This window comes from Exophiala aquamarina (genome assembly GCF_000709125.1).
Source record: "Exophiala aquamarina CBS 119918 chromosome Unknown aczIA-supercont1.3, whole genome shotgun sequence".
Lineage (NCBI taxonomy): Eukaryota > Fungi > Ascomycota > Eurotiomycetes > Chaetothyriales > Herpotrichiellaceae > Exophiala > Exophiala aquamarina.
In genome coordinates, this window is record NW_013550585.1 from 3,130,191 (window position 1) to 3,144,372 (window position 14,182).

A 14,182-nucleotide genomic window follows, 5' to 3' on the forward strand; every position below is an offset into this window, starting at 1 on the left:
AAGTAATTCATGGTGGACAAAGCTTAGCTCCCGGCAAGAGCACTCGGCATATGGCTACTCGCCAAAAACAAGCCGATATCAGCTACCGGCGGGGCCACCCCCTTGCAGAAAAGCCTTTTGCAACCAGCGACGACGAATACAATGGATTCGGTAGACTCGTCTCTGCATCTCGCCTCCAAGCTGGCTTCAACAAGACTCGGAAGCCATCTTGCATTTTCCTGGCAACTGGATGTTGAATGTCTCCCGTTCCTCACTCTCTCATCATTTGCTCCCGCATATCCAGCTGAAACTCACAATCATCACGATTACACAGCAGGACGCGTGTCGTCCCACATTCCAGCCCCAAACTCATCCCAAGATCGCTCCATGTACCAGTCACCAACTTACCCAGGACTTCTAAGTGTCATGCCTAATCCAAGCGTGGTAGATGGCCGAACAAGTCCCCAGCGGTTCCAACCTTTCCCCGGAATATGCTGGTGGAGCCTGGGGTGTGTCCCTAACACAAGCCTTAGTTCGCGAACGGCAGCCTCTTTGAAGAGTTGTCCGTCTGAGGCCGGACCGGTCGTTGTCACCGTCACCACTCAAGGTTTACGTTCTATTTAGAGATGTCTCCATTAAGCTGTCCCGGTCCGAATCAGCCTCCCGCGGCTCGCCACGCTTCCCTGTCCTTCCCCGAGGTTGGACAGCCCTGTCCTTATCAATCTTCCGACTGAGACTACTACAATCTCGTCTTTCCTGTGGTATCGCCCTTTTCACTCCGGTAGTGCGTCTGCTAGCTTCCTCCTATTGAGCTGCCACAATTGACATTCCCCTACGTGACTCTTGCTGTCACAAAGCTTGCTCACTACTCTACTCGTGCACCCTCGAGGCACGATCATGGCTGAGACTTCAGCTTCCAGAAATGCTTCAGTCAACAGTGGCGCCCCACATGGCAGCAACCTGCAGCCACATGTAAGCCCTTGAAATCGTTATTTGGGGTGTTTTCTTAGAAGGCAATCCTGTGTCGAACGCAAACGAGATAGTGCAAGGCAGGCTAGTACTGACTGGGTCTTTCATTGTTTGTAGAATTGGCCTCTTTGGTGGCGAATCATCATCCTGATCAACATCAGCCTTTACAACATGTTGGGCAATATGTTTGCCGCCGGAATCTCGCCTCTCTTCGGCCCGATCATCAAGGAATTCCATGTTCCCATTAGTCAAGTTTCGTGGCTGTCCTCTTATGCCCTGTTGACACTTGGTCTTTCGGTATGCGTTGATTCCTTCTGATGATTGAACCAACACTAATCTAGAGGCAGAATCTGTTTTCCATCGTATTGTACAGATACATTGGAAAGCGTCTGACAATCCTAACCACACTTGTCGGGTTCCTCGGATGCAACATCTGGACCGTTTACACCACGTCCTATAACTCTTTGGTCGCAACCAGAGTTGTTGGAGGCCTTTTCAGCGGTGTTATCGAGTCCCTCGGTCCGGAGATCATAGTTGAGACGTTCCAGGAGAAAGAACTCGCCTCAGCCATGGCCGTCTACGTTGGGTTTCTAGCTGCTGGTTCCGCTCTGGGTCCCATCTTTGCTGGTGTCATTGAAACACAAACCAGAGAGTGGCGATGGTTCTTCAAGTTCTTGGCCATCATTATCGGATTCAATCTGCTGGCCTCAATCCTGATGTTGCCTGAAACGACTACGAGGGGCGTCGCCCCTTCGTATACCCGACATATAACGGAGGACAATGTGGATTCCAAACAAGACACGACCAGCGAGAAGGTCGAGTTTTCGGTGCTCCCTCCGGTCTCTGCAGAACAACGGCCGCCGCAAAGTCACCAATTCTGGCAAGTTTGGGTGGAAAAGTCCTTTCACCTCCGACTCAGCGACCTCCCACCCAGACAGGAGAGCGCACTACAATACCTCTACCGACCATTCTTCATGCTACAATATCCCTCTGTGCTCATCACCATCATCATCTTCGGCCTCACGATCGGCTGGACTGTCGCAACCTCTATCGTCCTCAGCAACGTCTTCCAATCTCCACCTCTCCTGTGGACGGCACGAGCAGTCGGCCTTCTCAATATCGCCCCGCTCATCGGTCTAGTTGTCGGTCTTCCCGTTGGGGGTCTCCTCGCAGATTGGCGAGCCTACCACACCCGTCAGCGAAATGCCGGCGTCCACGTCCCCGAGAGTCGTCTGGTAGTTGTCATCCTGGGCGCCGTTATCAGTCCCGCGGGCGTCCTGATCATCGGTCTCTCCATGCAAAATCACACACACTGGCTCGGGCCCGCATTTGGCTGGGCATTGTTAGCTTTCGGCCTCACCGGATCGGCTAATGTGCTGCTGAGTTACACGATCGATTCGTACCCACACAAGGCAGCTCACACTGCCCTGCTCGTCAACGTGGTCAAGAATGTGCTGGGATTTTGCGTGTCTTTCGAAAGCATGGACTGGTTCCTGCGTGACGGTGCGGCCAAACAGTTTGGTGCCATGGCTGGAGCATTGTGGGCGAGCTACGTTTTTGTCATTCCGCTGTATATCTATGGGATGAAGCTCCGGGAGAGGTCTTGGACGTGGTTCTAAGCGGCACCCCTTTCCAGGACCAGACCGAATGTTAAAGAGGACAGAATCCATTGAATATTGGAAAGAGGAGCTGAAAAGTATCAATAAGGCTTTGAGACGGACAAAAGGACCGCATGGTCGATATCCTGGCAGATTGGACTCTTGTTTAGCTCGTGGAGAGGGTTTAGAGAAATCCAAGTTTCCACCAGTTGCCAGTGTTTCCATTCCAACCTATGTATAGTATATCCGCATCGAGCAAATTCGACAACATTCCTGAACGTGCCAATCCTGGAACTTTTCGCCTCCGTGGCCGTGCCTGGCAGTAGGTATTTTGTCCGGTTGAAGTTCGTTCCCTTGCAACCCGGCATTCACGTCACAATGACCCTCCCCATCTGCCATGTTGTCCCTTGAACCAGCAACGGCATTAATTCCTTACAGCCAAGGTGCAAAACACTTCGCGACGTGTCCTACCCAACCTCGCGGTCGACAATCGTTTTCAGATGCAAAGGCTCAGGATCACCGATCAACGATGTTGACATGAGAAGAGACCCCTACGATATGTAGCTGTCGAATCCGCTGGAGAGGCCCCCGTTGTGGTATTTTCTCGGTGAAGAGGGTTCGCGTTAGTGTTTGCACGAGGAGATGCAGTTGTTGTAGGTGATGTGAATCAAGGCGAAGGGGGCGGGGTCTAACGGTCATGGACTTCTCGAATTAGTTGCAACTCTGGAGTGAGCCACAATCTCAAGCAGGTAACCAGATGCAAAGCATCTCGTAGAGCACTAGGTTTATCAAGTGCTATGGTTAAAATAACCTAATCCGACACACCTCAAGGTTCGCATGCTCTCTGGGGTCATTGAACAGGGCAACTTCTTGAGACCTGACAACCTCATTACTGAGACACTTGATTTCAGTATCGTAATAAAGATCGCCCTCTACGATGACTTTTACCATGGAGCACCTGGGCAGCTGTTGTCCCTCTTCGACTGTGCAATACCATGTTCAGAACTGCTATAAGGATTACAACTCTCGAGTACAGTGTCCAGAAACCTATTGAGCGGACCTTGTCACGCAGTTACGCGACACCTCCCCCAATGCTGTTCTCAGAAATACTACAACCAAGGTAGGATGAATCTGCAATTGATAAACTCCTATTTTGTTATACTTCTGTGAGTAGGACGTTTCTCCGGACCTTATAGAAGGCGACCGGGTAGGATATCTGGGGAAATGCGGACCCAGATAGACTGGGCAATCCCACGACGCGGACCTTGATACAAGCACTGAAGACCTCACTTGTGACTAGTTGTCGAGATGGCCATATCAATCCGTGTTCTCCCTTCTCATCGCATCAGCCCAGAACCCAACCATAGCACCAGCCCATGAGCCACGCAGCACACCAGAATGCACCAGAACATATGACAACAAGAGGGAAGGAGTGTAAGCCAACACATGCAGCATTGAGAGCGGCTGAATGAAGGCAATAGAATGTCACAGCTTCTGATAAGTCGAGCTTGAAACGCTTGACCAGGCCACTTATCATTCGACAAAGAGACAGACGCTCGGAACATTGATTTGTGTTTTCTGTGGCTCTATCTCTTCTGTGAGAGGTGAGCTCTCTCCATATTTAGTCCCAATGGACAAGGAACAAAGTATACCGTAGAACTGGGGAGGTATAGGCTTCATTGGTCGAGCAAATACAAGTGATATGACACTAGACACAATTTTCAAAATTCGTCAAGAAACCGCTTTGTTTAAAGTATAGTTGTCTATCTTTAGGAAGTAGTTTTCTTGACACATAACACGGTGAATCGCTCCCACATCAACAGTGACTATTACGACTATTTCTATGACTGCATAGTACTCATCTCTCTCCCTCCATCCCTCTCTCTCTCTCATACAAGCAACAATGAATACATGGAATGTCATCCTACAGCCATTGCGGCTCGTCATATAACACGTCTTGCTGGATTCAAAAGTGGCCTCGGTCCCATAGGATGCGACTCCAAACCGGCCATGATAATGGTTGGGAGCTGATCTTTACTATCTTCAATGAGTTGTCTTCTCTCTTGTCAATGACAGCTACGGGATTAGGTGTTGACTGGACATCTTTTATCAATAATGCACCATTACTACCGGTCTCGCCCTCACTGCCCTTTTTAATTTAACAGACCGCCCCGAGACAACGACATGGCTCAGCGCCGGTGAGAAGGAGCTGGTCATCTATAGAGTCATGCTTGTACGTGTAAACATGACGGAACTGCTTGTCGAGTTCGGTGTCCGGAAATTTCTTCATGTAATCTTTAACCCGTTTACTCTTGCGGTATCTACGATTGTTCTATTGCTCAATATCACGTTCCAAGACCTTGCTTTCGTAATCCCTACCACCGTCCGCACCACCCTATCTGATAGAACATTGATTATCTAACGACTTCCAACCGTTCCTCCATACATATTCCGCTCTGTACTGGGAATTTGCGGCTTCAGTTGGAAATTCGGTCACCGAAACTGATTCGATGCCCTCCGGGAAATGATCGAGAAATGGATCCATGGCCTCGGGTAGAGGCATCCAGATTTCAGGCGAAAGGACTAAACAAGAGTGGCCGCTTTTGTTATTGAGGGATTGAGCTACTGTGTAGGGATACACAGAGGGACTTGTTAGAATCGCTATGATCATATCACCTCAATGAGCTACGCCGACTTGATCGGGATACGGTGATCTACCCTTCACATTCGCGCTCATACAATTCGAGTCGTCTCGTTATCGTAACATTAATGTGACTTGGGATGTTTAATGCCGTTTCCCTCGGTAGTTCCACCGTCGAATGCAGAAAGTTCTCCTCCAGTCAAGCATATTTGATTTCTAATGAATGTGCAAGTTTTCCGCCCTCACCGTCTGTATTCATCCCACACACCGATTCCCGTGCGTTCCCCGGAGGGGCGGATGCGGGGCCCAGCTAGCCCAGCCCATTTTTGGTTCCTGCGCACGTAAGGAGAGCATCCACAGGATAGGGGTGGTTAGTTCTAGACTCATTGAAAAGTCATGTTTTCGTTAGAGTTCATCACAACTCGAGTGACTATACGGTCATTTTACCTTACATGCAAGGGCTACGTCAGTTTAGTATTGGAGCTTTCTGCTGGGGCCTTCTCTTCCCGCAGTCTCATATTGATCCCCAGAATCATTGTGATCCATTTCGGCATCTTCTGACCCGGGCGGCAGTTACGAGCTCAAAATTTGTGCTGCCACCATTCATCATAGACCTATTTAAAAGACTAATGTTAAACCGCGATATTCTTCGAGGTTTGGAGCACCTACACTTAGCCAATATCTTACCATCATCCAAAATTTAACTTGACATCGAGCCCCTATAGATATCTCGATTGCAATGGTTGCAAAGCGCAAGGTGGCCGTCAATACCTACCCCCTCAAGGAGGAGGACCTGAAATATGTCCCTCCTTACTTCCGAAATACTGTTCAGACCCCCGAGGAAGTTCAATGCCCTAAAAAAGGCGTTTGGCCAACATGGCTCTCGGGCTCCTTCATTAGGTATTAGTTATCCCTTTCATAATCTGGCAAGTTGTCATCGTCCTATTCTCTATCTAACAGACCTCGCAGATGTGGCAATGGGACATACACTGTTCCGCTATCCGAAGATGGGTCGAAGCCAGATGCTGTGCTGCAGCACTTCTTCGATGGCCTTGGAATTCTACACAAATTTCGCATGGAAGGCGGAGAAGTCTTCTATATGAGTAAGCATAATTCAAATGGTGTTATTGAGCGAGCGAAGAAGAAGGGCTACCTCGAGACTCATTTTTTTGGTCCTAACCCGAACATGCCGCTTGTCGAGGCGGAGGACCCTTGCTACACCCTCTATGGGAAACAGGTATGTGAGAAGCAACCGCTGCAGTGCCACGAGTCTGTTGAAAAGTCCAAAAGGATATAAATGTTTAGTGCTGACTACCACTGTGCTTAAAGCAATCACTATACCTCCCAGAAGGATACCAGGAGCCGGATGCTCTCAACATGAACGTGGTTGTTCGCCGAGGTTTTGCGATGCCACCAAGCAGCAACCCATATGATCGAGGTCGAACGGCCGGTGTGCCAACAAAGGATGAGGTATGTTTGTGGGAGCCATAAAGATAGGCCTAAGTACTCACACGTCCAGCTTATTGTGCTTACCGACTTTAATGTCCTACAAGTCTGCGACGCTAAGACTCTAGAACCCAAGCGTCTCTTGACTTATGGCGAAATCGACAAAGATTTATCTGGGTTGGGGATCTGTGCCCACCCACCTAAGGACCGGATCCGAGGTGAGATCTACAACTATCTTATCTCAAAGGACGGCAAGCTTTGGATCTTTGCTATAAATTATACCACTTCACCCGCAAAGGTGATGTGGAAGGTAAGTTCAAGCCTAGTCAAGCTCTAGAAAGAGTGACTAATATGTATCACTGTAGACTGTCCTCCCCTGCCGTCCCTGCTACATCCATTCACTCGCCATGACTCAGAAATATGTTGTCTTCGTTCGCAATCCGATTTCGATGAATTTTTCAGATCCCTCAAAGCCCGTGGCACAGATCATGGAGGTTGAGGAGGACATCCCAACCTCGTTCTTCGTGCTTAGCAAAGAAGATGGAAAACTGTAAGATCGTCTCTTCTATCATAACGTACATTACGCACTAGATCTAATAACTCCCGCCCCTATAGGCTCGCTCAGTACGACGCGCCGAGCTTTACCTTCTTTCACTCCGTTAACGGATACGATTTCCAGACCGCAAATGGCGACACCACCATCCACATCGACCTATGCAGCTACGACGAAGCCACCATACCTTATCGGGAATACACTCTCTCCAATGTCGTCGACCCTGCCGGTCCCTACGCAAATGGGACCCTGACACGATACGAACTCGCTGATCTGAATATCCACCAATACAGCCTCTCCGGTGCACCCGGTCGTGTCACCGTCGCCTCCGCTATCGCTGGCACTGGCATGGAGCTTCCACGAATCTCCAAATCTGCCTCGATGAACCCATCCTATCGATACGTCTACGCCACTGGCGGTAACGGCGAATCCGCCCCGGGCACGCTCGTGCCAATGGGTCGTCTCAGCAACGGGCTCAAAATCACGCAGGCAGCCTTCTTCAATAGTATCGTCAAGTCCGACTGGGCAACTGGGAAGTTCCTGCGCTGGAAACCAGATAATGGAGAAAGTTGTCCATGCGAGCCGATTTTCATCGGGAGACCCGGTGCCACCGAGGAGGATGATGGACTCGTTCTGACGATTGTTTGCGACAGGGAGGGGACGCGTAGTGTACTGGTTGCCATGGATGGGAGAACTCTTACGGAGGTAGCGAGGGCGTATATGCCCCAGGTTTATGGATTGGGGCCCCATGGGACGTTTGTTGAAGACTACTAGACTACGTATTGTCCATTTCAAGTCAAGGTTAGCGACGAGAACATGGTTCTGAATTTTAGAGAAGAGAAAAAACAAGGAGGTTATAATTGCCTCCTTGTTTATCCGTCGCTTGGCCTTCAATTCTCGGTCCAATTTTTGTAGTTACAAAACCTCTTGGCAAATTTGCTGTCCGGGGTGGAAGTCCATTAGGCAGCGGGAAAATAGTGACAGAATATCCAATTATTTTCCTCGTGGACGGGGATTCATGCTTCTCCCCATTCAAATATCCTGACCAATAATTTGCTCCTGGGTGCTGGATATCCATGTCTGTAGCCTTACCAACCTATCTCCGAAGGCTACGGTATATCCGTGAGTTAGAATAGATATCGCGACCTGAACGCAACGTGGCTCCAAGGTACACCAGAGGCGTCGAGGCCTAGGCAAGGGGGTGCAATCTCTCTGTATATCCTGAATACGAAGAGGATTAAGGGCACAGTCCCTATAAATGTGCGTCTACGACTCTACGCCTTCGAAGGATGGAAGTTTGCCACGTTCTCAGGCCATGGAGAATTATTCACACTCTCGCAGGTGATAGTGTAATGGATGAATGCCTATCAATCCTATGAAGCCGAGGTATTAGGCCAAGGCTGAACACACAGGGGTTGTGGACATTTACGATATGGTCGATGTGATTGATTGTTGAGTGCAAGTGCCATTGCCTACGCCGACGCCCTCTCTATCTCGATCCGATCCCTTTCACTTCCGACCCCCTTTCTGACTTGATTTCAGCAGCACTCTGCATATAACTTGCTGTACTACCAAGTCGTCCCATCATATCTGCGCCATTGCCTCCTCCTGTACTCGCATTACAGATCCAGTGGCTTCTAGCTCCGTTCGCGTCGAAAGTGCCACATACCATGATGAAATTGTCCCTGAAGCTTTTGGAAAGCGAAAGAACTACACAACCCCGTAGCTTATTGGGGTTGTTGTGGCAGTAAGGAGAATCTTGAAGTTTGTCACAGGATCCTGAAAAGCTTGAACTACGAATCGTATGGTGGGAACAAAATTTCCTGTCTTCGCCACTTGTGCTAAGCGGAATTTAACAGTCACACAAGGTGGTGCTTGGGGCTTTACCGTCTCCTGTGCCTTTGCATGGTTTTATAAAAGTCTTGCAGCGCATCCCATGTTGGTATGCTGCCTATTGGGCCTCCTAAAGCCCTGGAGCATCCTTGGTACTATGTCTAGACATGGTGGAAAAATCCAACGGAAAATGAGAAGAATCGTGTGCAACGATAGCAAGACTTTCTCAAGTCAGGAACCAGCTACCTTGTGCTACAATCCACTACGCCGCAAACGATTGAATATGAGCTGGCAGGTAGTCCAATCTCACTGCTAGCTTAGATCCTTGAGAAGCTTCATCCTTAGTCGCACAGATGACGAGATCTCGACATGAGTCAGCACCCACTGGTTCTCAACGGCAGGACGACCAGCGAGTTCGAGAATTAACGCTCTGAGTTCTCATCGGCGCATGACCTCGAGCGACCGTCTAACTTCTGCAATAGATGGATTCCGAATGTAAGAGATGGTCGATGCACCAGGCTTGTTGGCATGAGCGCCAGGCAATATTGTGCATATGAGTGAAGCTGGTATTTCGTAAGTAATAGAATCTGGTGGAGCTTGGTAACAAGCAAAATATAGTGGTCATAGCTATACAATTTAAGTATTAGCTGGTTGTTTAACGTTGAATTTAATGATAACTAATACGTAGCCTCAAAATTCATCTATAGGCCATGGAATAGCACATTAAGGGCGGGCTTATGGTTAACCATACGGTGTTGCACAATTACATTCAAGCCCTATCTCTGCGATGCACCTTCACAATGACCTTATCCTTTGCAGGTGTGCCCACTGGTTCGAACTAGCGACTTGGTTAAATGAAGTCCCTATATATAACTTGTGTAGGTGATTTACCTTAAACTGTCCCATGAGTGTAGCCACCGCCTTGAACATCTCCATCAATGCGATGTTCTTGCCGATACATGTCCGGGACCCTTGTCCAAACGAGAGCTCGGTTCTTTCCATGATTTTTCTTCTCTCGATGTACGCCTCCTGAGATTCATCTTTCGCTTGTTGCCATCTTTCAGGTCTGTAGATGTGTGCATCTTCGCCGAAAACACGAACGTCTTGATTAATAGCGCCAGCTGGACAGCCAATATTGGTGTAGGGTGGAATATGGATACCGTTTGGGAGCTCCAGTCTGTTTGGACCTGTATTTCTCTGTAGATTGAACGAAGTCGAACTGTGTAGGCGAAGTGCTTCTTTGATTACCCCTTCGAGAAAACCTAGCTGCTTGAGCTCTTCATAACTCGCGAGATGAGTACACCTTGCTTCTTTGAGTTCATACAGGAGCGTGTCCTGTGCCTGCACATTTGCCGCTAAGAAATAGCAAATCTCATTAAAAGTCTTTCCGGGACTCAGTCCACCGGCAATAAGATTTCCCGAGGTAGTAATCAACACTTGCAAGCGATCCATCTCGGGATTGTTTTGGTGTGTCGCGATGAAATGGGCCAGCAGATCAGGTCGTGACCGGCTCTCTACATCGGGTTTCTCAAGGCGGCTCTCAACCGTCTTCTGAACTACCTTCATAAATGGCGATGGTTTGGTCTTCCTCATCAACGGGTTGTCCTGGAAGATTTTGTGCAGCCATGGCATTTGCGAAACCACCCCAGTATAGGCGCCAAACGCTTTCACGCTTTTGATCAAAGAGTAAGCGTCTCGACCTTCAAGGAAACCCAGCGTGTCTCCCATGGTGATTTTGGCGACCACGTCAAAACAGTCTATGAAAGTACTTAGCGAAGACAATAGAGGACTAGAATTTACCCACAATAATGACACCACAGACTAAGGTTCATTGGAGTGCCTGTCTTGGCATGCTCGTTGCAGACGTGGACAAGTCTATTGATCATCTCATCCACATACGGCTCGTATGCCTTTATTGAAGACAAAGAATACGCATTTGATACAAGCTTGCGATATTTGCTGTGCGTGGTTTCATCTGGTATGCTGAGGAGGCTCGTGGTCACTCCGGCTTGCCGGAATGGGACGTAAGCATGGCCCTGAGTGTCATCACGTAAATTCAATCTTGTGGTTTCTGCTTTGGTCCTTTTATTCGAGAAGGCTCACTTACCTTGTCGAGCCTAGAGCGGACGCCATATATCACAGGGATGGCAGCAGGGTCCGTGACAGAAACATTCCTCGGCCCTGTTCGAATTACGTCTCCATATCGCTCCTGTAGAGTTCGATTGAGGGACACTCGATTATCCTCTCGATCCGTCTTCCAGGTCACGTACACTGCCCACAAGTTGGTATATCGAGCTATGAAAGGGCCCGGGATGTGCGATAACCCGGCCCTTTTGCTCTTTTGAAAGAGGGTAACACACAAAAAGGATAAGGTTGCTCCCACAACTACAAGCACACACTGGAGATTCTGGACTGTGAAGAGTTCAGGAATAGAAGACATCATGGAGGCACCGGAAAGGGATTTGCAGGTGACCATTCCAGGATGGCGGGCAATGAGGGATCGTTTTATACTGGCCACGGGTGCCGACAGCAAGTCTAGGGCGGAGGAAACTGCTTTGCTTCCATGCATTGCTTCACTTGGGCATGGTCAGGGGCTCGATCGTCCACCACATAGAAGATTGCCACAAGAATACCCATAGTTTTGGGAGTTGAGAATGCTGATGCGGGGACACGGAAATCGATGCAAGTGCACGGAATGCCTGCAGATCCCTACCGAACCTAAACCTTAGCATTGTGTCGGCTGACCACCCGCCTGTCAGCACATCCTTGAGTTTTGGCATACAGAATTCTACCTAAGCACTGCGCATGCGATATCAAATGGTAACATTCTTAGGGTCAAAAGATGAATCGTTCTTTCCTAGGCGTACACCGCACCGAACCCAATATCGAACTCAGAAACCATGTCCAGCCCTACGGAAAGCGAGCCGCAGCCTCGCAAACGTGTAAAATATGTCAGAAATGCGTGGTAAGAGACTTGCGCTTTTCTGCTGTGATTGAGGCTAAGCCTGCGTCGCCTCTGCAGCGTCGAATGTAAAAGGCGCAAGATAAGGGCAAGTGGCCTTAAGTTTCCTTCTTGCCCGCCATGCTGAACATTGACGATAGTGCTCCGGAGACGAGCCCTGCAGAGGATGCAGGACGAGCAGGAATAGATTTTGTACTTACCTACGAGACCATACCACACCGGGCAGTCCAGACCGGATTGGATCTATAGCAAGGTATGCGGAGGGTCTGAGTTACTTCTCGTAAATCATTCTGATCACCTCCAAAGAGCAAATCCTCACCCAGAATCTTTCTCTCAAATTGATCAGAGCGAGTGGTTGCATGATCAGGATTATACTGCGCAGACTGGCGTTTACCAATTGACACAGCAGCACAGCCCGACGGCAAGTGGGCGCACCGAAGGACGCCGCACGGATACATCTTTGGGTCAGCAATTGGATTTAGCCACATCTACGACGCCACTCACCGGCTATGAGCCCGTCCAACAATCTCACTTTCCTCCAGAACTTCGCGGTTGTCCCAATTTCGAAGGGATTGACAAGCCCAAATACGTCACATCGAAGCTGTGCCCTAGCCAGCAATTAGGTACGACGCTATTGCTCTGTTTTGAGGAACTCGAACTGTTCTACCCCTGCGTAGACAGGCTAGACTTCTACAATCGGCTGTCAGATCTGTTTCTCCTGCACAGCACTTGCCAGGGAAAATCAAGTCGAATTCCCGTTGATGGGGAGCTCCTTTCTTTGGCTATTTTAACGTGTATGTTACTGGCGGTAGGCACCTACCTAGGAGGTGATGGGTCACTAAACTCAAACCGACCGTCTCCGACAGAAGACTACTACCGACAGGCGTCCTTGTTATGGTACTCCGAAAGCAAAATGTTGCTCAGTCAATTTGAGAGCGCGGAACACCCAAATATTGACTTACTCAGATATCACATCCTCGAAATCATCTACATGACGATGTTAGACAGGAAAGGTGGAATTTCCAGGTCTTTAGCCCTAGCCGTTGATTTAGCATATTCATTGGGTGTCAACAACGAGAGAACATGGTCAGCCTACACGACTCGTGAAATAGAGTATCGCCGCCTCTTGTGGTGGACGTTAGTCTATATGGACTGCCGCGTCGCGATTAGCTTCCAACGACCGCTGCTCCTGCACCATGCTAGTGTCGGCGACTTCACGGAAATCTCGTTTGGCCAGTATACGCACGATGCTACACCCGGCACTGATCCACATCTAAGTGGACTGGGAATGGTCCAACTATCTTGGCCGATGCCCTCAAATCCGCCAGATTTTTATTCAGACTGGCTACTATTCAGTATGCGTTGGAGTAAGGTGGTAGCCCAAACTTGGGACACAATGGTGTCTGTTAAAGCTACTCAAACAGCGGCAGCACCAGACTCGATAGAAACGGCGGATATGTCGCTGACTGAGATTCAAAACACTCTGCCAAATGCCCTGAGTTGGAACACGGGAATCCTACCAAACTTGATTGAGGCGGGAGATATGGACAGAGCCTGCCGTTTCAAGGTCATTGTATTTGAGGTACGTGCTTGTCACTTTTTATTTCTAGCGTCAGTGTCCACCGCGGTGGAGGCTAATGACACCCAAGGCGATAAACGTCTTACGATTAGCAGTTCGGTGCAGTTGGCTGCGCTATGGCCAGAACGTCACACAGAATAGCGACTATGAGGGCACGGCTCAAATGGCCGAGACCTTGACCTCATCTGTGATGAATACGATTGTCACATATTTAACATTGCGCAACTATGCTCGGCCATGGAGCACTTATGCAAGCAGTCTGCTTGTTCAGTTGTCCTCTCAAGTTGCGCCTATTTTGAGGGCTAGAAGTGCCTTTGTGGATAGTTCTTGCGGAGTGATTGCATCGATTAGCAATGCCCAAGCTTGCATGCAGGAATTGGCAGGAATAAAGCTGTTTGCCGCAAAGGCAGCATCTACAAAGCTAACAGTCATGCTAGAAGATCTGCATTTTCCCATATTGGGGAGTATTCCAAGGCTCTTGTGTGCACCGAACGCGATTCTACCAGACAATGATGTTGACAATGCGACTCAAATTCTTCGTAACTGGGGAGATTCTCTTGATGGTGCAAGCGATACAATTTGGGAAAACATGTTTTCCTTAACGTAACACTGCTGGTGAGGA

General features: G+C 49.0%; 5 protein-coding genes across 5 annotated transcripts; 4 read left to right on the forward strand and 1 right to left on the reverse strand.

Annotated features, from left to right (window-relative positions):
* Window positions 1-1,119: 1,119 nt before the first annotated feature.
* A1O9_04700 (uncharacterized protein) lies at window positions 1,120-2,567 on the forward strand (the record flags this gene model as incomplete). Its single annotated transcript, XM_013406988.1, has 2 exons — window positions 1,120-1,245; window positions 1,296-2,567. The coding sequence occupies 2 exons, from the start codon at window positions 1,120-1,122 to the stop codon at window positions 2,565-2,567; spliced, it is 1,398 nt and encodes a 465-aa protein (XP_013262442.1).
* A 2,101-nt stretch (window positions 2,568-4,668) lies between these two features.
* Window positions 4,669-5,052, forward strand: A1O9_04701 (uncharacterized protein). The gene has a single exon (XM_013406989.1). It carries the CDS (start codon window positions 4,774-4,776, stop codon window positions 4,966-4,968), a length of 195 nt encoding a protein of 64 aa, XP_013262443.1. The 5' UTR covers window positions 4,669-4,773; the 3' UTR covers window positions 4,969-5,052.
* Window positions 5,053-7,040: 1,988 nt separating this feature from the next.
* A1O9_04702 (uncharacterized protein) lies at window positions 7,041-7,960 on the forward strand (the record flags this gene model as incomplete). Its single annotated transcript, XM_013406990.1, has 2 exons — window positions 7,041-7,183; window positions 7,249-7,960. The coding sequence occupies 2 exons, from the start codon at window positions 7,041-7,043 to the stop codon at window positions 7,958-7,960; spliced, it is 855 nt and encodes a 284-aa protein (XP_013262444.1).
* Window positions 7,961-9,788: 1,828 nt separating this feature from the next.
* Window positions 9,789-11,459, reverse strand: A1O9_04703 (uncharacterized protein; the record flags this gene model as incomplete). The annotated part of the gene is made up of 4 exons (XM_013406991.1): window positions 9,789-9,857; window positions 9,911-10,776; window positions 10,824-11,055; window positions 11,127-11,459. 4 exons carry the CDS (start codon window positions 11,457-11,459, stop codon window positions 9,789-9,791), a joined length of 1,500 nt encoding a protein of 499 aa, XP_013262445.1.
* A 1,435-nt stretch (window positions 11,460-12,894) lies between these two features.
* Window positions 12,895-14,167, forward strand: A1O9_04704 (uncharacterized protein; the record flags this gene model as incomplete). The annotated part of the gene is made up of 2 exons (XM_013406992.1): window positions 12,895-13,563; window positions 13,631-14,167. The coding sequence occupies 2 exons, from the start codon at window positions 12,895-12,897 to the stop codon at window positions 14,165-14,167; spliced, it is 1,206 nt and encodes a 401-aa protein (XP_013262446.1).
* Window positions 14,168-14,182: the final 15 nt, after the last annotated feature.

Coding starts and splice junctions, on each gene's coding strand:
- A1O9_04701 (XM_013406989.1), top strand. CDS start 4,774: ATGCTTGTACGTGTAAACATGACGGAACTGCTTGTCGAGTTCGGTGTC.